Here is a 21,810-nt window from a genome sequence, read left to right on the forward strand (position 1 = left end):
GAATATTCAACACCTCATTGTGCTGTATCAGAGTTATCGCACTTGGCAACTTACCTGCATGCCTGCAGCACGCTGTGGAGGACTTCATTACCCTCAGGCTATATTATCTTGGGTGTTTACACTGAATGAAGTGTTGAATCAATCAAAAGAGATAAATTAATGCAATTGAAAGATATTAATAGCAAGAAATCATAACGATACTTTTATTTATGAAGGCAAATAGGCAAGGATGTTTCAGAAAATTAATCTCTCTGTAAGTAATCTGGTGTACAAACCTGTGCAAATATGTACAGGATTAAATACAGGGACAGGAAGTTATTGAATAGCTTGGCAGACCTTCAGGAAACAATCACCTTTTGTATTTTGCTTCCAGGTGATGAAGGAGACAACTTCTATGTGATTGACCAAGGCGAGGTGGATGTAAGTACACCCTTGCAGTGTAATATTTATTTTGAAGCTACATAATAAAACTGTGTGCTTTGGCACGCAGCTTGAGCCAGCCATGTGCTGTGGTTCTGACTCTTTCCTTCTTGAACTAGATTTCACAGCATTCATTTCATTACCTTGCTTTTGTTGTGTTAAGTCATTTGTTCGTAATTTTAAAATTGGCATGTTTTACATCCTAGCTTATTTGTCCATTCTAAGCAGGAAAATATGGTATCAAAACTAAGCAAATGACATTATCTTCAGAGCCCTAACCACACCTGGAGGTGTGCAGTCTTTGGCAGAGCAGGCCACCGTGCTGGAATGCACCCGAGGGTTTAGATCAACCATAAGGAAAATATTGTCTTTAATCAGTTAGCTTAGCTCATGTGTTGTTTGGAGGTTTTTTTCACAAATTGAGATACAGCCTCAGGCAGTGAGTTTCATCTTAGAAACCTTAATTTGCTTTTAAAATTAGGTCCAAATATACGAACAATGCAGCATATTAATAAAGGAAGGATTATTATAAGTGTAAAGTGATCTGTTAGACCACAAAATGTTTACAGGAGTATGCAGTGGTTTAATCAGCAAGTCTTTGAAAAGAAGCTTCTTTCTGAACCTGCCTTCCAAATCATAAACTATTCACCTCTTACAATTTTTATTCTGTATGAAACTCACCTTTTTGCAGTTTTGCTACAAGTTCCTACACACATCTTACATATCCACAGTTGTCGGGTAGGACAGGCTTGCTCATTAGCAACTTTGCTCTTCAGATGCCCACATGAGTTTTGTTTGGCATATTTAAAGAAGAAGGTGATTTATTTTAAACCCAGGCAGGAGGCTTGGAGCTATTTTAGTGAAAGTTATTCTTTTTAGCAGTCTGTTTGTGTGAGGAGACCATCTAATTGGTATTGTTGGGAATTGAGAAACCTCACACGCTGCCTCTGCCTCTGGAAGTTGCTCCTCAGGAAATCCGTCTGACTCACTGTTCCTATCAGATGTACCTCTCAGTAGCAAACATTGCCACATCCACAGGGCCAGAAAATAAAAGAGCAATATTTATAGAACAGTGTTAAAATTTAGTTTTAAAATAATTGGTCAGGGACCGATAGGGAGCCTAATGAGTTCACTGGCTTTGAATCAGACCCACAAACACTCTCAAATGCACATGTTGAAGTTATAGATTAATCCTCTTTAAAAATAATTTGTCCTCACTCAAAACCCTTAGGAAAGCTTTCTTCAGTGTTCGGCTCAGGGCTAGTGAGGGACTGAATGACATCTGAAAACAGTCTGCAAAACCCTTGCAATTAATTGCAAAAGAGATAATATTCCGTATGCACATATTGCTCTTACAAAACACTGGCAAAATGGGGTTTCACTGAGTAGATTGCAACTTTGATTTCATGAGCCTTCTCAATCCCTACTCCCCTAAAATCAACCTATAGTTAGTCACAGCTAGAAGGACAGATCAAAATGGACAAATTCACATAGTCATCCTGACACTTCTCAGAGACATGTAGAGACATGTCCTGTTGGACAAATACTTCCTGGCAAGAGTTAAAAATGTAATTTGAACTGAACTTATTCCAGAGACAACCAAAGCTCCTGACCACGTAAGGCTTGCCAAACTCTTCTGTGACCAGCTCTTGTGCTGTCCCACTCCAGCATCCTCCAAGGTGCATCCTGCTGCACCTTACCCCTGCTCTCCCTGTGTCAGTTTGGTGCTCTCTGCTTCCTAAGCTGTTCCTAAAACTTCAGCCAAAACACATCCTGAATTCCAATGCAAGATGCTGTGGAAGGCACAAGGCGTTTGCTTGTCCAGGAGCTACACCCTGGTAGCTACAGGGGTTCCCTACCTTAACTGCCCTGCTGGGAAGCTGCAGGGAGATGATCCCATTTCCCTCTCCAGAGCAAGTCTGTGCCAGGGCCACTGGTTCAGACTCACCTGCTCCTGTGTAAGGCAGCAGCTCCCAGATCCCCTGGGCCCGCACTATCACACCACATACAGTGCTCCCCAGAAGAGTTCTCCCACTTTCTGGGCAGAACTTCTGAAATCCTTATTGTCTGAAGGAACTCCAGACCGCTAGTAAGCAGGCTGCAGTTCATTTAAGCCTTGCCAGATAGTTTTTTGGCATGCTTCCACACTTCTCCATGAAAAAAAAGCGACTTGGAGTGTAGACAATTGACCCTGAGACTTAGAGCCTCGAGCCATTTTCTGCCTGGTTCAGCTGGTGTTGGCATGTGCACGGAGGCTTTAACCCCTGGCCAGGCTCTCTGCTGTCATTACTTCCCTGATCTGCTTGGAACTGGCAGGTATTCCAGGAGTGGTGGATTCAAGGAGCAATTTACTCTGAGAGCATCATGACTGATAAGCACCCAGGTTTTCCACGCACATGCAGAGACACATGTGAAGGAGGTTGCAAGTGCCATCATAAAATTCCTACCCCTGGAAGAAAGTCATGGCAAAACTGAAATAAAACCCCAATAAAATCTATCAACCAAGCAACCAAAACCAAACAGAAACCACCAACAAAGTGAGAATAACAAGGTCAGTGTGTGGTGTTATGAGTTTAAAAAGCTGCAGCATTTAAAAGTAATTTGTGTTGGAGTTTTGGCACAGGCACTCCAAAGAGTAAGTAAGAACTTTCTAATATTTTCCCTTACAAAATAATCTGAGTCAAATTAGAAGTACAATAAAATGTTTTTTAATATAATAACACTTAATTCTCAACTCTTACATTTTCTTGGGGTGTACACAGGCACTGATAGCACAGAATAAAGTATCTGTACGTTTTCTTCTCAGTATTACTGTGGACAAACACAGGAGACTCCAAACCCTTCCATTGGCAAGCACACTCCACATGGACTGGGGGCCGAGGGGAGGGCACAAATTTTCCTGTGTAAAAGAAAGGATTTTAGAATCAGAAAGATTCTTAGAAGGCCTGGGGTTTTCCTCTTATATCCTGTATCCTACAAATCAGGTGTATCTTGATCAAAGCTGGTATTGGATGGGAAAGGACATTACGGAGTTATCAGTCACCTTCCTCCTCAGCACATCAGGGTTGAGGAGAATTATTAACTCATGATCTGTCCCTGCAGATGGGTAAAGTGTTCACTAGGTGGATGATGGCACGAACTTTGAAGTCTTAGAGGTCAATTGTCTACTGGAAGCTTTCCTGCTCAGACAAATGGGAACATGTGCCAAAAAGTAGATGGCAGAGCTTTAATTATAGTTTCCAGTAAAGATGTTGAAAGTACCTGCTAAAATATGACTTGCAAAAATCTCTAATCCATATTTCTAAATATAAAATGACTTCCTGTTTGTTATTTTAATCTCATAACCTCACATTTTTTACTTTAAAAAGCACCACCGACTACCCTTTTGCAAACAGATGTATTATTTTTTTAGACTCAGCAACTTCCTTTTCTGTGTAATGTCACAGCAACTTTCTCTACAGGCATTCTCAGGTTTTCTTCTTGTAAAACAACAGCAGCCGAACTGTAGCATGGTGAAAATCAAAATGAAAACTTTTCAGTGGTTTTTTTTCTTAAATAAGTTCTTTATTTGCTGTATAAATCTCCATGTGGACCTCTACATGAATACTGTGGATAATAGATAAGATTGCCTCTTGCTTGTAGGTCAAATCTTCTTGATCCCTTATTTGTATATACAAACTGTCTAATTTGTATATACAAAGATGAAAATTGCACAGTGTTTTATGTGGGAATTCTGTTGGATTTAAAACTAGTTATATTTAATGGTTAGATTCCCTAGATTGCTTCTGGTTTGAATTCTTCCATCATCAATGATTTTCCTAATTTCAAAAGGTTGCCATTTGAAATTTGAAGCAGAACATTTCAAAGTTTGGAGTTTTTCAACTTGAATTTTTGAGGATTCTTAAAGCAGTCTCCAAGTTCATATATTCAAATTCGAACTACAAGTAAAACACTGGCTTTGAGAAAACTACCCACATATAAATACCCTTCATGTCTAAGGCTTGTTTATTTTTCCAAGAAGAAATAAAACTCATCTTCTTGTTTGGATAACAAATATTAAGGCTTAACAAGACACAAAGCCCAAATTGCAAACAGATCCAAGGGAGGGGATTTAAGATGTAAGAGTTGCAATGCCTGGAACAAATTAGATTGTCCACATAGATTGCAAAGTGGCAGAAAAAAAAAAAAGGCTAGAAATTAACTTGAAATCAACAATACAAAATTAAAGATAAATTCACTCCAGTAAAGCTCAGAGACAGACATTCATATCCTGCCTTCAAAGTAAAATGGCTGCATCCCTGCTCATGGCAAGGTCCCTTTCTGCATCTCTGGAGAACATGAAGATAAGTGAGGCCCAGATCCAAATCCTGTTGCATTGAGTATTTTATGACTCTGCATCTCCTCCCACAGTCAGTGCCCATGGATATCACAGCCCGTGAAGAAAGGAAATTCTGATGTCCACAGGAGATTTTTCCTGTTTGCCTCCTAAAATATAAAGGAATGAAAAAGCTTTGTGATTCTCAAGCCTGCAAAAACTGGAGTGCTCATACAACAACGATAGACATCTAAAGTACTTCTCATGTGTGAAAAGTAGGTGGTCCTGAGGGCTTGGACATATTTGGGCATCTGAAGTTCTACTTTTCTCCTCAGCTGCATGAAAGAAGGTTCCAGCTGTTACAGACCTGTGATTGACAGCTCAAGTGAAAATTAGGAGTAATTCCTTTATGTACTCACCACTTTGGTGAGAGTTCACAGATGCCTAAAACTGGCTGAGCCAAAACCTCAGCCCAGCGTTTTTTAGGATAAATAGGGAGATCATCTGAGCTGCTGCCATATAACATTGGCTTTCATAAGCTGTTCTGAGCCTAAAATAGCTTTGCTTCCCACACCTTACAAACAGAGCTACTTTCCTTTCTACTTCTTTTTTTTTTTTTTTAAATCTATTTTAAAGGGATTTATAGTGGAGCCGAACTCCGTTAAAGGGCAGGATGGCTTTGTAGTGTGCCATCAATGCACTTTAACTTCATCATAAAGACAAAAGTAGATTGTTGACTTAGACCTTTGCAGAGAATGAAGTGCAATGGTTTTCCTTCTAGAAAATAACTTATTCTCAAGCTGTTTTCTCTTTCAGAGATTGATATTTGAAATGACATTTTTATTGGGGGAGTGAATGCTGGGCCCAAAGACTGTCAGATCAGTGATTTGGTTTCACCTCAGAGTATTTTGAACCTGACACCCTCAGGGTGGACGAATGACCATTTGCATAAACTGTTTAAGGCGAGATGTCAAACATGTTTTGGAGAGTCTTGTCAAGTAAGACAGCAAAATTAAAGGAGTCTTAGAGCAGAGCAGTAGCCTCTATAACAACTGTGCAACATTAAATGTCCATCCTTCACTCGCTCAAACTTGAGTTTTACCAGCATAATTCCCCTGTCTGGGATGCAGTCACACTGCTTTAACAAGAAATGTCACCATATTGCTTTAAAAATACGTGTTGGAATGAGTTTTATTTCCTGCTTATAATTCAGACCATTCTGCAACAACAAAATCTGTGTTTTTCAACAAAAGAACATGTAGAAACACACGCACTTTTGGTGTGCTGAAAAAGACTCAAGGATACCATGGCAGTTGACATTAAGGATGTGGTCCCAAACTCATTGGCATTATTAGATTTTTGCCATCATCCCTGAGACTTTTTACTGGGGACACATGGATTGCTGTACTGTAGCAAACCCTGGGTCCATCCAGTGAAATTCCCACAGAAGGAGAGTATCCCTACAGTCAAACATGCATCTGGACAATTTTGCAATGAATTAATGGAGTTTAGAAATGTTCATACATTCTCACTATGTTACAAGCTTTTCAGAACCCTCCTTTTATTCGTCCATTTCTCGTGCTTGTCTCACAAAAAAAAAAAAAAAAAGATCCAGGAGCCACAGAATTACCTGCTTGTTTCACCAAGAAAGTGCTTGGGTTTTCCTGGCTTTTTTAAAACTTCTTTTGCTTTCATTTTTTCATCATGAGGGGAATCAAAAGCAGATTCGGTGTTCTATGAGGTTTTCTTTCTGTGTGAAAGTTTGAAAGGAAAGGCTGTTACTGTTCTCTTGTGTGATATTCTCCCGTGTGACATTCATTCTGTCATGGTGAAGAAATGAAGCTATAGCTTTTGTGGCTTGAGCTCTTTCTTGGCAGTCTGCTACCACCTGCCTGTTTGGGATTATTTTTACCCTTTATTTTTCTGCCCCTTTATCCTCAGATGTTCCAGAAGCACCAGGAGCCACCACATTGCCTGGAGTTCAGCAGTGGTGCCAGTGCTGCTCCTTTTCAGCTGATACCCAAGAGGTCTCTTGATCAGCTGAACTGCTCTGTGGCCTCATCCATCTCCTACTGAACCAGAATTTCACTCACCTCAGTAGGAGCTGGAGAAAATCTTAATTGAATATTGTGAAGATAAATTGGGATTGATTCCAGCTGTATTTTGTAATACACCTTTTCATCATAAAAGGAAGACAGAAGTAAAATGAATACTGACAGGTTGTTGAATTTTGACCCCAGTTCATTTATTTTGGTCACCATCTTTTCTCATGCCCAGCTTGAACACAGACCTAATTCATATATTTTTTAAAACCTGCTAGTTTATTACTCAGTAATTGGTGTTAGGTTATGATCTCTGCCTTTGCAATACTTCTCTTCTTAAGATAAGAATAACTACCTATTTTCTTCCTATTATTTTTCTTCACAGAACTTCCAAACAAATGAAATTAATTCTGGTTGATTTCTGCTGTTATTGGTCTGTAACAGTTTGGGATACACTCTCCACTGGGTATAAGCACCCAGCCTTTCCTTCCCTCCAAATTCAAGGACACGTTAACAGAATTAAAAGGGTTTATTGTGTAGTTTATGGCAGCAAGCCTTAGAATGCACAGTCCACACCAGCCTTTGCATACACTGTTGTGTCTCTTAAACTGTGTTGTCCTTGAGTGGAGAGGAAAATGCAGCCCAGAGGAAAGCACCTGCACAAGGCCCCTTCCCCCTACCCAAGTGTAGGAATTCTTCTCAAATTAAACATAATCCAGGAAAAATACAGTGATAGTGGTATAGAGCTGAGTCATGTTCCAAGAGGTACCTAAATAGACTGTGGGTCAAACCCTGCTTCCTGAGTTCTGTAGAGCTGATGTTAAAGATAAAGAGTAGTTCTACATAGAGCTTCTTGAGTCCAAAGCACTTAGTCATCTTCTCACTAAGGGAGAAGGAGATCTGTATACTCATATTTAAATGGTTGTTGGAAGCACTAGGCTTAGGGAAGGGAAAAAAATGTTTCTTTTGAAAAGATATTTCCTTATTTTGACTGTTTTTCATTTCATGGCCGTGGTGCTTTTCAGCAACCCTCATTACACATATCAACAAATCTCCTTCCTTTCAAGTCTGACAGTGTTAATAAAAAGCCAAAGTTGTGACAGTTCTGCTTGTTGACTGCCTGAGCCTTGAACACAAGAGGGAAAACATGATGCCAGTTAACCATGGGAGCTGAAAACTCGGAGAGTAAATACAGTCATTGTACTGAAGCAAGACAACTTGAAATTCTGTCCACAGAACAGGTTGTTGCCCTCTTTGGGGACTGACTGCAGAAAGTGTTACGCTCTTGTTTTCCTTCTGTGTCCCCAGAGCTGATGAAAGGAAATTACTGACAGCCTTTTGGGTAACTGGCAGTAGAAGGAGAATTGCATCTCAGCCCCCAAACTGCTATTACTTCTTGCTTTGTCTTGTGCTGTGGTAGGTTTATGTCAACGGGGAGTGGGTCACCAGCATTGGAGAAGGAGGCAGCTTCGGGGAGCTGGCACTGATCTATGGAACACCCCGGGCTGCCACTGTCAAGGCCAAGACAGACCTGAAGCTCTGGGGCATCGACAGGGACAGCTACAGACGCATTTTAATGGTAAGTTTATGGAGAAGGGCTCCTCTACGGAGTTGGTGTTTTTATATTTTATCTTTTGTAGCGCCAGCACTTCTGTGTTCAGAGTGCTCTGATGATAGAAGGCTGTGCAGTCTGTGCTTCTGCACAAAAGAGAGCGGACATGACAAAAACACTGAGTAACTGAATTAAGTGAACTGAAAGAAAAGGGGACAGGATTCAGCAGAAAGAGGCTGAGTCAGAAATTCAACTGAATAACATTATGTGTAACTGCTACACATGAATGAAAACCTCAGGAGGCCTCTGGTACCCACCAAAGCTCTGCAAATCCTCTCCTTATCATGAGCCTTGAAATGTCTCTCAGCAGCACCTCTTGCCTATGAAGTCTTTGTCTGAACTTGTGTTGTATTCCTCAAAGGAGGTGATAGAAAGTAAATCCAGGTCCACTAAAATAATGAAGGAGTCCTGGTTGGACTGTGCCCCCCATCTGTGTTAGCCAGCACCCAGCCACAGGTACCATGGGATGGGAGCTGCAGAGCCCCTGCCAATGATTCATTGCTCTGCTCCTCTCAAACTCCCTCAGCCCTGCAGCAAAGCTCAGCAGACCTTTGTGGCACCTGGAGGGTGTGTGAGCTTATGGATTTGATGTTGGTTCTTGAGTGGTGAGTTTATAGTGGAAACTTTGACAGATAATTAACTTCGGCAGAGTCATAACTTTTTTTATGAGTTTGTTTCCAATGTCCATGTGCATATCTTCCTTCTCCTTGAAATATTCCTTTCTTTTTGATAATTAACAGACATAACTCTATGTAAAGCTTCTTTCTCAACATGACTTTTTTCTAAAAGCTGCATTATTCCATTCTGATCTGAAGGAAATGACACTATGCTCTTAGACTAATAAAGGAGTGTGCATTTTGAGATCACCTATATTTCCAGTGGATGTCATGGAAAACAGAAAAATTAGGAAAGAAATAGAGATTTTACACTTACATGATTAGTTCTTAACCACAGAGTGTAAGAGTGATCTTTATTTATCCTGTTGGATGTCTGTATGAGCAGTGCTGGTGTTCACTCCATATTTCAAGGGCTGAGTTCAGTGTCACATAAACAAAATTCACACTGACATCTAGGAGAGCACATCTAATGGAAATTTACTCTATCCCAAAATATTCAACCTGATGGCTCCAAGACAAAATAGAGGAATAATGATGAGAAGTGTACTGTCTTCTCTCTTGTGGGTAAGCAGGATGAATAGTTTTGAAAGCTTCCCAGTGCAGGGAAGCAGGCAGAGGCATTTCTGAAAGATATTTCTAAAACATAGAGCAGGAGAATTACTAAAGAGATTTAAGAGGCACATCCAACTTATTTGTCCCTTGTCCTTCATGGATGCAGTGGAGGGATGCCTGGGATAACTGGTGTGATGAACCTGCATGCCACAAAGAAGAATCCAAAATACAAAAGAGTAGAAGTGTAGGAGGGAAATAAATGTCAGGACAAGACACATATTCCTTGGCTTTTTAAGCAGAGCTTTTTGCAGCTGCCTGTAACCTTGCTACTGAGGAATTGAAGGGACAGATTCACAGGCTTAGCAGCCCAGAGGTGATTTCACTGCTAGTGGTGATGGAACTGGTGGTACCTGACATCGTCCAGCCCTGTGAGCTGTCAGGTTTGGTCATATGTCCATTATCATCTCATAGCACCCTTCAGAGGATGAATACTTGATGCAGAGACAAGAATTTGCTAAAAGGATTTCAAGTCTCAAGTGGAAAAGACTTTATTCATACATATAACTTGAATATTATGGAGATACTTCTATTTGATTCTAGTGTAGTGCTAAGTGCTTTTCAAATTAATTTACATATTCTCTTGACCAGTAACTGCTCTACCTTACCTAGCAAGCTCAGTTTCTGCTATTGATGAGACCTTTAAATTCACATGGATGTGTTTTCTTTCCCTCTGTCTCTTCTTGGGTTTTTTTTACAGTTGGGGCCATTGAAAATTGGTGGTCTGTTACATTGCATTAGACACCCAGACAGCATGGTTGCAGTATTCCCAATACTCAGATAGGAAATATTTCAAGTAGCATGGTGAATTAATTGCTGCAGGTATAGAAGATGTCCAATTTTCAGTGCTGTTCCTGGTGAGTGCAATTTAGCCATCCACACACTACATAAATCCTGTCATCTTTCCATTTATTTGTAGGTGCAGGGTGGATAATGTCTTTGCTGTAGGTGAAATCAGACACCTGTCTTTGTGCAGTCGTGTGAGGGCAGGTTACAGTGACTCTCTGCACATTTCCTCAAGCCTAAGAATTAATTACATCATGTTTCAGTGGCTGCATTTCATACTTGAAGCGAACTCCACCATTACGGGGCTGCTTTTGCTGTGCTCAGTTTCAAGATGTATTAAGTAGCTGCCTTTCAAGTCCCAGAAACATGGTTTTCCTGCCATTTAGCCTCTAACTGGATATTTTAGACGTAGAAATGCTTCTGCCTCTAAATAAGAGTTGGTAACATTTAGGATATTTTTGAAATCTGTCATTTAAACCGGTAAAACTCGTGAGTGAGCAGGTTTTTCTTTTCTTTTAATTTTCTGGTTGCGAGCCCTTTTGTCCAAGGGATCAATGACCTTTTTCTCCCCAGGTTATGTTTTTTTCCTGTAGTCAGATAAAGCCCCTCCATAACCCAAGATAATTATTTCTCTCGTCTGCATTCCTTCCCTGCTGTGACCAACCCCGTGTTTTCTCAGCCTAGTGTTGAAATTTTATTCGGGTTGTAAATATTTATTTGCAAATCATGCCTTCAGATCCACACTCGCCAAAAAGATTTTATCCTGTCATGAGACACTTGACTCTCCACCTCATTTCTCCTTGCAGTCACTGTTTTGGTTCTTTGCTTTGCGTTTAGTAATTTCTAGTTTTTATTTCTGTTTAGTGCCATTTTCCCCACTTATGTGTCTCATTGACCCTGACTGGTTTGTGGTATGAATAAAATGCATTTCTGGAGGCTTGGAGTTTGGGTTTTCCTTTTTATAGATGGACAAAGCCTGATTCAGAAAGTTCCTGCTGTTTTTTAGTTACACTTGTCATCCATTTATTATTTAGCCAGTCCCAAAGGAAGTTTGTTAAAACAGATATATTTCTTTATTTCATTGTCTCAGCTTAGGTACCCTGATGTCTTGAATGTCACATTCAAGTTTGTTTTAGCAGCTGTGATGACTGTAAATGTTGGGATAGGTCCTTCTGTCAGGATTTGCAGTGAAATTGCTTGACAAAATATTACACCATGAAATTCACTGTACTAGATGGGTTACAAAATACCACTTCAACGTGTTTCCCCTGTGGTACACTCACAAATTATCTGTCCATCTGTGTGTTCCAATTATTTCATAAAATAATCTTTGCTGAGTCTCATACTTTTCACCCTGTTGCAAATTTTTTTGTGTGCGTGTTCTCTGTGTGTGCACACATAAGCACAGACACACACATTTGTGTATATATTCAATATTTATTTACTTACATTCTTCTGGGAGAGCTGCAAAGGATTTTTTTTGCCATAGGCTTCTCATGGAATTCAGTTGCTGCTCTCTTCTTTGCAATTTGGATTCAAGAGCATCTCAGAATGGGGAACATCCCAGGGTAGTACAATATTTGTATTCTAAATATAGCAAATACCACAAATACCAGAGAAGCAAATGTCTGTATCCCAACATCAGATTGTTCCCCTAGACAATTCAGTTCCCAGACTAAGAAAATTTGAAGTATTAATTTCTTGCAATTTCTTCTTTAAGAAGACTTGATTCAGGATAATTTAACTATCCTCTAGTTCCCACGGCCCAAGATACCTGGCTCTGAGAGTGGAGTTGTACAGGCTACAATACTTTTTGCCTATTTGGCAAACTTTGCTCACAGAAAGGGAATTGTAGTATTGGGATGTAAGTCATGACAAATCAAGGTTAGTCAGTTCCTGATCTTACACTTCATTTTATTTATGCTCCTTTTGGTTTCTTCTACCGTCTTTTCACAGCTTTGAACCTGAGAACAAATTCCCTAACAAGTGCTTTTTTTTTGTGCTCAGAGAAAATGAAATCAGGAGGACTTTGTGTTGCCATAAAATGTAGGTTGTGCAGTGGCCAGAGCATAAAGCAAAGCCAAAGGCTGCAATCCATCCGACATCTGTGGAATAAAGCCCAGGGATCGTGTGGGCTGATTTGCTGTGGATCATGGTCAGTATGCACAGAGACTCTTCCTTTCATGCTCCTGTAAGAATGCACACCCAAAGCATCATTCAGTATCAGGTTGTGCAGGGATTACATGGAGCTGCAGCAGTCCAGAAGGCCATTCTGGCACCTCCTGCCAGGATAACTCTTTATTTGAAACCTGAGTCATGCTTTGCCGTTTAGCAGACATTTGTTTGGCTTCTCACTGAAGGTGGGAATTTCTAAGGAGGACCCAATCAACTCCACCTGAAAAAATGAAGCAAGAAAGAAGACACGAAGAGTGCTGGAGGGAGAAAGAAAGATCAGACTGGAGGACTGGGAGAAAAAAATGGAAGAAAACAAAGAAGATGAAGAAAGGGCAGTTGGAAAAGAGATGAAGCAGATGTTGAATAGGATCTCAAAAAAACCTGTTACAATCTCTGGGGCATTAATATTTCCCAGCCTGTGTGTTGCTTAAGCTAAGCCTAGTGCTTGCTACATTAAGTGGTCCTAAAGCTGGCTTTGAGTCCTTTTCTGTGTGGATGTGACGAACAGGAGTGATCTTGTTTCTCCTTGGGATTGTCTCAGGGAGGAGCACTGCGGCTTGGAATATTAACGAGGCTTCGTAGTTAATGGGAACCACTGTCTTTAAGGAGATGAGTTTGTGCATGACAGCTCAGAACCAGGGAGAAAGTGAACAAAGGAAAGGGGGGAGAGGGAGAAGCAGCGACTATTGAAATAAGATATTAATAGGTTAGAAAAAAAAAGCAGAATTAATAAAGACTTCTTAAAACATGCCATCAAGAACCCTGCCAGTGCAGAATTATTCATGTACATTTACTATTGTTTTTATCTGGCTTAAGCAGTAAGATTTCTACTGCTTCCCCTGGGAAACTTCTCTGCAAGGGAATAATTCTTACATTGGGAAAACTTTTTTGATATTGATCTTAAATTAGATTTTCTCAATTTTCTCCTATTACTTTGAGTTATGTCAAGTTATGCTGTACTGAATTGCCCTCTCCTTCTGTCATATATCTGTAGATGACTATCACTGTCTACTTAAAACCTTGCCACGGTGCGTGCCAGCTATGAGGATGACATACCTATGATCCCAGTGCTGAGCCAACAACTACAGGCTGAATTTGTTTTGCTCCTTCCTTATCAGCTCTCCCCGAGTGTTTTAGCATTTCTTCAAGCTCTGTTGGATTTGGGAGCACGTTTCTGGAGAAGAGGTACCGAGACAGAATGTAGCACACCAGGCGCCGTCACATCTGAGCCATGGAGATGGAGCCTCTAAACTTCATTCCTGGATGATATCTTGGCATGTACAGACCAAAATAGCCTTGGCTGTGTTGTTGTTGCAGTCTGATGCAGGTCTCACCTACTGTCTGTAAATCTCTTTCAGCTTTACAACTTTCAGGTCTTCTGTTTGTCAAATATCTCTGCTCTGGATTTCTTAGCTGTTTTTTTCCCAATGGAAGCTAATTCTATTATTTTCTAGTCCCATTTCTAATTTCTCTAGGTCCTTTCTTGTTATTTTCCTGCTCTGGCAAGCTCTCATAGCATCTCATAGTCTGTAGGTATTGTTACTGTCTGATTTGTTGCTGCTTCTAGAAGATCTATGAAAATATTGCATGAGAACAGGCTCAGCACATGTCCCAAGGAATGTGCTGGCTGGCACTTTGATTAGGAGAGAAGTTTGTGATGGTGTTTGTACCAGTGGCCTCAGCAATTTGGGTGAAGTGAGTAGACCAAATAAAACAAGTGTAAAAAGGACCTCAGGAGTCAGAGGTGACATTAAGGCTATGGGAGGAGATGAGAGGGGAATATAAGGCCAGTCAGGGAAGGTGGGAAGTACCTAGATATCTTTAAGGTCCCTTCCAACCCAAGCCACTCTGTGATTCTATAATTCTATGTTCTCTGTTTCATGGGAGAAAAGATGGTTAATACCAATGGAAATAAGCACATAGTTTGGTTGGTTGTAAGAGTTCTGCTGCTGGGTTGTTTCTAGCTTGCTTAAGGTACTGATCTCTCAAAATCCTTCCCCTCACTCTGCTTGTGAAAGCTTGAGCAGGAAAACACTTTCAAGTGAAAACAATATATGTGAGTGTGAGTGAGGCTTCTCCTGTCTGGAAGAAAAATTGGGATCTGGTTGTTCCAACTGGGATCCAGCCTCGGGTGCACTGAAAAGGCAGAGAAGGCTTCTGTGCCTGCCTGGGCACCCTGAGGGGAAGTTCTGTTGTTGTGTGGCTCGTGCCCCCGGTGTTGTTTGTCTCCCTCAGGAGAGAGGAAGGGATGGATGGAGCCATCCTGCAGGTTGAGTCAGGAGCCATCAACTGGGTCACCTTTGGCTTCAGTGCATGTGCTGGGAAACAGGAGTCCTAAGCCTCAGTCACTAGTTCCTCCCTAGGCTCATCTTCACCTTTGTGGGATCATCCTGAGGCAGGGGATATTTAATGCAGTGTAGTGCATTAAGTGGAGTCCCACTGAGGTTCTAGATACTATCACAATACAAAACATTTTAACAGCACATTTAATTAATTCTTTCCGCTTCAGTTTTGCTTTTGCACTTGCCTTCACTGTGGATTCTGTACCACTGCCCTGGCTTAGTTTAGCCAAGACATAACACACCTGTTTTCCTGTAGGAAGTGATGGGCTCTTCCTCTCTGGGCCAGGTGGGATGTCTGCAATTCCTGCCTTCCTGGGTCTCTCTAAATACTCAAAGCTGTGGTCAGGCTGCTGATTACTGCTTCTTAAAATTCATCTGTGTCCGCAAGTCATTTAAAAAGCATTTTCCACATCTGTCCCCGGGTGTCCCAGCCCATCAAACTAAACCACCAATCTGGTTTTCCACAGCTGTCAATTTTGCTGGACTTGTTTCCACTCGATTGCAGGGAGGAAAGCAACAACTGCGCAGTGTCCAGTTTTCCATTCTTTGTCTCGCAGCGAGCTGTCAGGGGCTGGCGTGGTTTGCAGAGCCTCCTGCGTTTGAAGTTCTTCATTTTTTTTTCTTTCTGGCACTTCAAATGCTCTCGGGGCCCCCCGAGGTTGAGAACCAAGTTTGTCAGACAGAGAGGTCAGACAGGGGTTACCGATGCTATCGCTGAGGAGAACTGTCATCACCAGACTCGGAAATTATGAACGGGGTGCGGAAGGGGAGACCTCGGTAGCTGGTGCTGCTGCTGAGCCAGAGCTACCTGGGGAGAGTGGCAGCTCCTGATGGTGCTGTGGCTGTCCTGGAGCAGGGGTGGCCCTGGGAGAGGGGCACAAATGGGAACTGTCCCCAGAGGAGAGCACCTGGCAGCCTCAGCTGCTGCTTTGTCCAAAGCTGGATCCAAAGCCTGTTGGTGTTGGTGGAAGGATTCACGTTGCTTTGGGGGTCTTTGCAGCCCCCCCTGCACAGCACATGTAGGAAGGGGGATGATGTTTAATTGTTAGTTACATCACTGCATTTGAGTACACCAGCCTTACCCATTTTCATACTTTAAACACTTCTGGATGCTTTCACAGTGGAGGGTAGAATGTTTTTTCTCTCCTTTTCCTTTCTCTATCCTCACTTTCTGCCTCTGCTTCCAGCACTCACAGGTGCTCACTTGGAGAAGGAGGAATAGAGAAGTGGCTTTTTCTGTGGCAGACACTGACATTTGCTTTCGCCTTCTCTACCCAGCCTATGAATAAATGGCATCTTTATCTCCCATTTCTCGAGAAGATGAATGTGTCATCCTTGTGTTGTGCCTTGTAGATTTGACTAGCAGGCACCAGGCAGCCTTTGACATCCACAGGGAATCTGTCCAGGCAGAAAGGATGTTGGGTGTCATCAGTGTGGAACAAACTGCATGGTACCAAGGCAGACCCTGGAGTTCCTCTTTGTTACTGGGGAAGATTTTGTTTTCAAGTCATTTGTGTCACTGCAGAAGGAATTAAGGATTAATTAATTATTTTTGTATTAGTAAAATTGCATCATAATTATTCCTACGTGAATGGTCTCCCAAAATCTGTGCTGGAATGGTGACATGGTTTCTGTCTTGGTGATCAAACATTATGTGAGCAGAAGGTGTCTTGGTAATTTATCACCTAACAAAATCTTAGTAGAATGGGGAATGACTGTGCTGGTGGCTGCACATACACTGATGGATTGTCTGCCACAGAATGTTTAAATCCTGTTAAAATAATAATATGAATAGATTGCTCAGCAGTAACAATAGATACAACACTGTACAGAATATTACAGATAAATACTCTTGGCATTAAAGAGTTTTTAACCTAAAAGAATGGGATCCATCACAGGGACATGTTAAGTTTTATCCTATTTTGTAATTGCAAATTCCCTTCTGGCAGGGCCTCGTTGGCAACGAGATATATATTGAATTAGCTAAAGAGTTAATTGAAGCTCAGGCTTTAAAATGAGTGCCTGTAAATAATGGATACGATTCATCCTCAGTGTCCAGTAACACCAGTGAAGTCAGTGAAATTACACCAGGATTGAATTTGAGTCCTTCTGTCTTTGCTTATCAGCAATACAACTTGCCCAGACATTTTATGGGGAAAGATTTGCCTGAGGCTGTTTACACTGGCTATGCTTAAGAGTTGGAAGGGGAGGGAAGAAAAAAAAGAGCAGCTGTAGGAAGAAATCACAAAAATACTTTGTGTAATGTTCTGCCTCCTTTTTCTCTCTCCTGTAATAACAGGGCAGCACGCTGAGGAAGCGGAAGATGTATGAAGAATTCCTGAGCAAGGTCTCCATTTTGGGTCAGTTGCCCTTTGGAACTTGGCTGTTATTTCCCCGGTTATACGTGTTGGCAGAGTGAATTTTGGTCTTTGATGGCATGATGAAAGCAATGGTGGTCAAACAGAAGGGCTCACATTGCACTGTTTCTGAAGGAATGAAAGTGTAAAGGGTCCTTTTTAGGACTTGTTCTTCTCCATCTTTACTATGCACTGAACTTGTATTTGAAGCACACATTAAACATGGGAGCAGGCACACACTGGTAACCTTTCAATAGCTGCTGGTCCCTAAAGATCATATGGATGGAGCAGAAAGCAGTGCAGAGATATGAATTTGTCATAAAGTCTAGTTACATCCTTCCAGGGGACAGGTGAGAAGCTTTTTCCTGCAAGAATACTGTGTTTATGTGCACTAAACAAACTAACCTTAAAAATCAAAGTGGACTGATCTTTTTTTCTTCTGTGCATTTTACAGCCCCTGTCTCACATTCTTAAAACATCTGTTTAGCTTCTTGTCCTTGGATTTTGTTTCCCTTTGATTAATGTGATAGCCACGAAATTTGGACATGTTCTTGATGGCCTTCAGTAGGAAAAACAACAAACCCATAATGCCTGACCAATCAATCACCATTAGGAGAACAAAAGCCTCTAATAAGGAGGACAGTGTTAGACAGTACAATGAGTTGTTGATTCTGTAGGAGAAACATGTTTCTACTGGGGCTATTTGGAAAAAAACAGTTCAGGATTCATTTGCTATATAATTAAAGTATTTGTATTTCTCCTTAAAAATTTTCTGCTTCTTGTTTATGGTATTCACCTACCATTTGAGCTGAGGCACCTGAAATATGAGAGTGTCTCAGTGAGAGTATACTTGAACTTCTGAGAGGTGCTATCCATGAAATTTTCAATTATATTTGTATGCTTAAAGTAAGGCCAAGTATGCTGCTGACTTATTAATGAAGTTTCCATCATTTAAATACCTTCTTTTATGCTTAATTTAAATCTTCCTAAATTAAGAGCACAAATTATACCAAATTACAACGAGTATTTCAAGAAAAAAGGATCTGTGCACCTGCACTAATGAGGAGCAATTACAACAATGAGACATCTCAAAACAATTTCAGAGTAGAAAGGTTATTCAGAGATGTGCTTCCTTAAACATGCGGTTTGCAATGTAATTATAGCCTAATTTGTAGTGTGGCTTTTGAATCTCAGTAAAAAAAGAGGAAGGACTTCAAGATTTGAACCTTTTTTAAGTACAGAAAAGCAGTGAACAAAATAACACATCATTGCAGGAACATGGAAATTTAGGTGAAATGTGTAAGGATCTATTTGACATGTCTAAAAAGTAGATGACACCTGGGAAAGCAGGAAGATATTTTAGAAATCTCAACACAGCAGGGAGAATTCAACTTCACTTCATCCTTTAATGTGGTCAGAACTCTGTGATTTCCTGGTGGAAAAACCTCTACCTACTTCTTCTATATATTTTTTTTCCAAGGCCTGTCTAGTGTCTGTAATTAGCCATATAATTGTAAGAGTCACATTTTTCTTTTTAAAATCTAAGGATTTTTTTAGGTTATCAGTAACTGCTTATAGTGTATTGAACAAGATATTGAAAAACTAGTTGTTTTAAATCTTTCCTCTGGGGTTTAATTTAATATAAAGCCATGAATTGATACGTACAATTTAGGAATTGCAAAAAATTTCATATGGTCTACTTTATTTGATGCTTAACTTCAACTCTGTGACTAAAACTTGTAGAATATTCTATATAACGTTTGTTTGCAAGAATTATTAACCAATGTATTTGTAGTGGTACAATTCCCTTAGACAAAAGAGAGACACTTCGTGACTAAAGCTAGATTTAGCTTTGAATTTTTCATAAAGCCAACTGTAGAGGAAGTTTCAAGAGACTCTTTCTTTCCATTGTTAATTACCAAGTTCCTTAAAAAAAAAAAAAGAAGAGAGAAAAAGCCTTCTCTAGTATGTATGAAAGTGTCTTATGCTTATTTTTAGTCAAACAGAGCAGTTTTTGAATGTTGCATTGACAATATGGGCTTGGTCTTTGACATTAATGCTGCTGCTGCAACAAAGGTCACAAACACACCAGGGAAGGGCTGTAGTGATTATAGGTAGGGAAAATGTTAGAAACAATAATTTCTCAAACATAAACTGGCATAAAAACACGAAGACGTGTATCAGCCAACTCAAAACTTACCTTTGGTGCACTGATCACTTCTATCTGGTTTTATTACCAGACTCAGTGTACCCTTCTGAGCTCAGCCAAAAGGCTTTTTAACTTCTAAAGAACAACTCTTTCACCCTCACACAATACTTCTAAGAAATATTTTGAACAAAATGGGGAAACCAGAGTCTGATAGAACAGCACAGATCCTGTTGTCAGAAAGCATATCTTGACTTACATTGGTTCAACAGTTCACAATAAGTCAGAATCAGCAGAGCTCTGGCACATGAATTTTAGCCCAGCTTTTTGAGGCAGTGAAGGTTAAACCATTGTATTATCTGTTTCTTTTAATAACTTTTAAACCTGTAATTTTTCAATCAAATCTGATAAAACTGCAAAAGTTCAAGTACAATTCACTGTCTTGAATTCTCATGCAAATGGGTATTGGAGAGAGACACAGGTGGCACCTCTCCTCTCCAAGGGCAGGGCAGAGAATTCACCCCTCAGGCAGAGGAGGAGGGCAGTGGGACAGTGAGCAGTCCTGGATGTGCCCTCTGCAGGCTGGCCTTTGCCATGTAGGTACCACATGTAGGGGATTTGGGGCAGGTGCAGGGGGGTGATGAGGACCCCAGGCCACAGGGAGCTGACTGTGTTTGCTCCCTTACTCCTAAAGCACACAGCTTTCCTTACTTAAGTTTACTTTGAAGTTTTATAATTTTTCTTTCTAAGTGGGGGAATGAAAAGGAAAACTTACAAACTGTCCTGCTGGCAGATGAAACAGCAGTGCCACCTCAAACATCCCTGAATCCAGAGGCCTCTGGTGCCATCAGGGGCTGGCTGTTGGCTCTGGTGGTGCTTGATCTCGCCCCTGGGCAAGAGTCACCTCTGAGATCAATGCTCTGCATCACTTATCTGCAGCCCATCAGGAACCAGATGGGAGCAGCTCTGACGAAAAGACAGTAGGACTTGTCCTGACATCTGGTGTGGGATGTGGCAAGAGAATCCCGGCGCTCCCACATCGCTGGTATCTCCAAACAGCTCCTCAGCTGCTCCAATCCATGGCAGCATCAGGGCACCGTGTGTCAGACTGCAGGCGTAGGGAAACGGAGCCAACTTTTCCTGTCCAACTTTTAAGATTACTATCTGGGTGATTACTAAAGTCTAAGACACGATGAATAAATACATTCATGTTTCCCAACTGGAGGTTCGTGCAAAGTGCCTGGATGAAAAGAAATGTTTCTTTTATAACAGAACCAGGCATGGCAGAGCTGTCAGTTTAGATATGAATCTTCTGCCAAAGTTGAGAGTATTTTTATAATATAGCTTTATGATCTTCAATATTTTAGAGTCCCTGGACAAATGGGAGCGGCTGACAGTGGCTGATGCACTGGAACCTGTCCAGTTTGAAGATGGGGAAAAAATTGTTGTGCAGGGAGAGCCCGGTGATGACTTCTTCATTATTACAGAGGTAAGACTGGCATCCTGATAAGCTCTGTCATTTCCTGGTAAAGATCAAGGCTGTGTATTAAAGACATTTGGGTTCAGTTCAATCTCTTACTTCAGCATAAATCTAACTCCACTTAACCCAGGAGACCTACTCAAAATTCAAATGAATTCAGAGACCAGTTCCATGGAATTGTCTTAAGTGGGACAATCTTATTTCCAGTAAATTGAAAATGCAGAGGAATTTCGAGGTGTGTCTATTGTCTTTACTGTTTGATGGTTTGGTTTCCACGGGAGATTTTTCTAGTTCCAAGTTGCCAATACTTCAGCAGGGCTGGCCAGCCACACAGTGCATTGATCGTTGTTCCCAAAGGGACTTACAGGGTTTATCACAAACGGACATCTGTAAACTGGAGCAGGAGATCTGATCAGAAAATGGATAATTTGTTCTTTGTTTTGCCTTAAACTCAGTCCAAATGGCTGAGCCATTTTCTTGTTTACTCTCACACAGGCAGACAGATCTGTCAGGCAGCTGAAAATGCTGACATCTTTTTGGGAGATTATCTGACACTTCAGTTCCACCATCTCACTTCTGCAAACAGATGCTGATGGGGTTTTTCCTCCCTCTCTGACATAAATATTTTGATCTTTGGTATCTCATACAAATACCAAGGCACTGTGATATAACACGTTATAAAAAGGTATTAGAGACACTCAGACTGAATAACAAGAGAGCATTAGGATATGATTGTCTATGGATTGAAGCAGGAGCTTCTCAGCACCAGCTGTGAGTGTTCATACACAAATATATAGATGAGGAATGACCAAGATTTGACTTGTGGTGACAGTTCCAGTGCACATGCCAGGCTGTGTCCAGCAGTGAGGCAGTGGTGGCACAAGGAACTGGGAGGTAACTGGAATCCCT

At 41.0% G+C, this 21,810-nt stretch overlaps 1 protein-coding gene across 2 annotated transcripts in view; it reads left to right on the plus strand.

Annotated features, from left to right (window-relative positions):
* Window positions 1-21,810, plus strand: part of PRKAR1B (protein kinase cAMP-dependent type I regulatory subunit beta) — a 92,101-nt gene that overhangs the window by 52,647 nt on the left and 17,644 nt on the right. For both annotated transcript variants that reach the window (XM_051781888.1, XM_051781803.1), the window contains exons 6-9: window positions 374-420; window positions 8,198-8,356; window positions 17,218-17,278; window positions 20,789-20,910. In XM_051781888.1, coding sequence (XP_051637848.1) covers window positions 374-420; window positions 8,198-8,356; window positions 17,218-17,278; window positions 20,789-20,910 — 389 coding nt within the window. The remainder of the gene's footprint in view (window positions 1-373; window positions 421-8,197; window positions 8,357-17,217; window positions 17,279-20,788; window positions 20,911-21,810) is intronic.

The sequence above is a fragment of the Manacus candei genome, unplaced genomic scaffold, assembly GCF_025592945.1.
Source record: "Manacus candei isolate 608988 ecotype Guabito, Panama unplaced genomic scaffold, ASM2559294v1 h1tg000002l, whole genome shotgun sequence".
NCBI classification, from domain to species: domain Eukaryota; kingdom Metazoa; phylum Chordata; class Aves; order Passeriformes; family Pipridae; genus Manacus; species Manacus candei.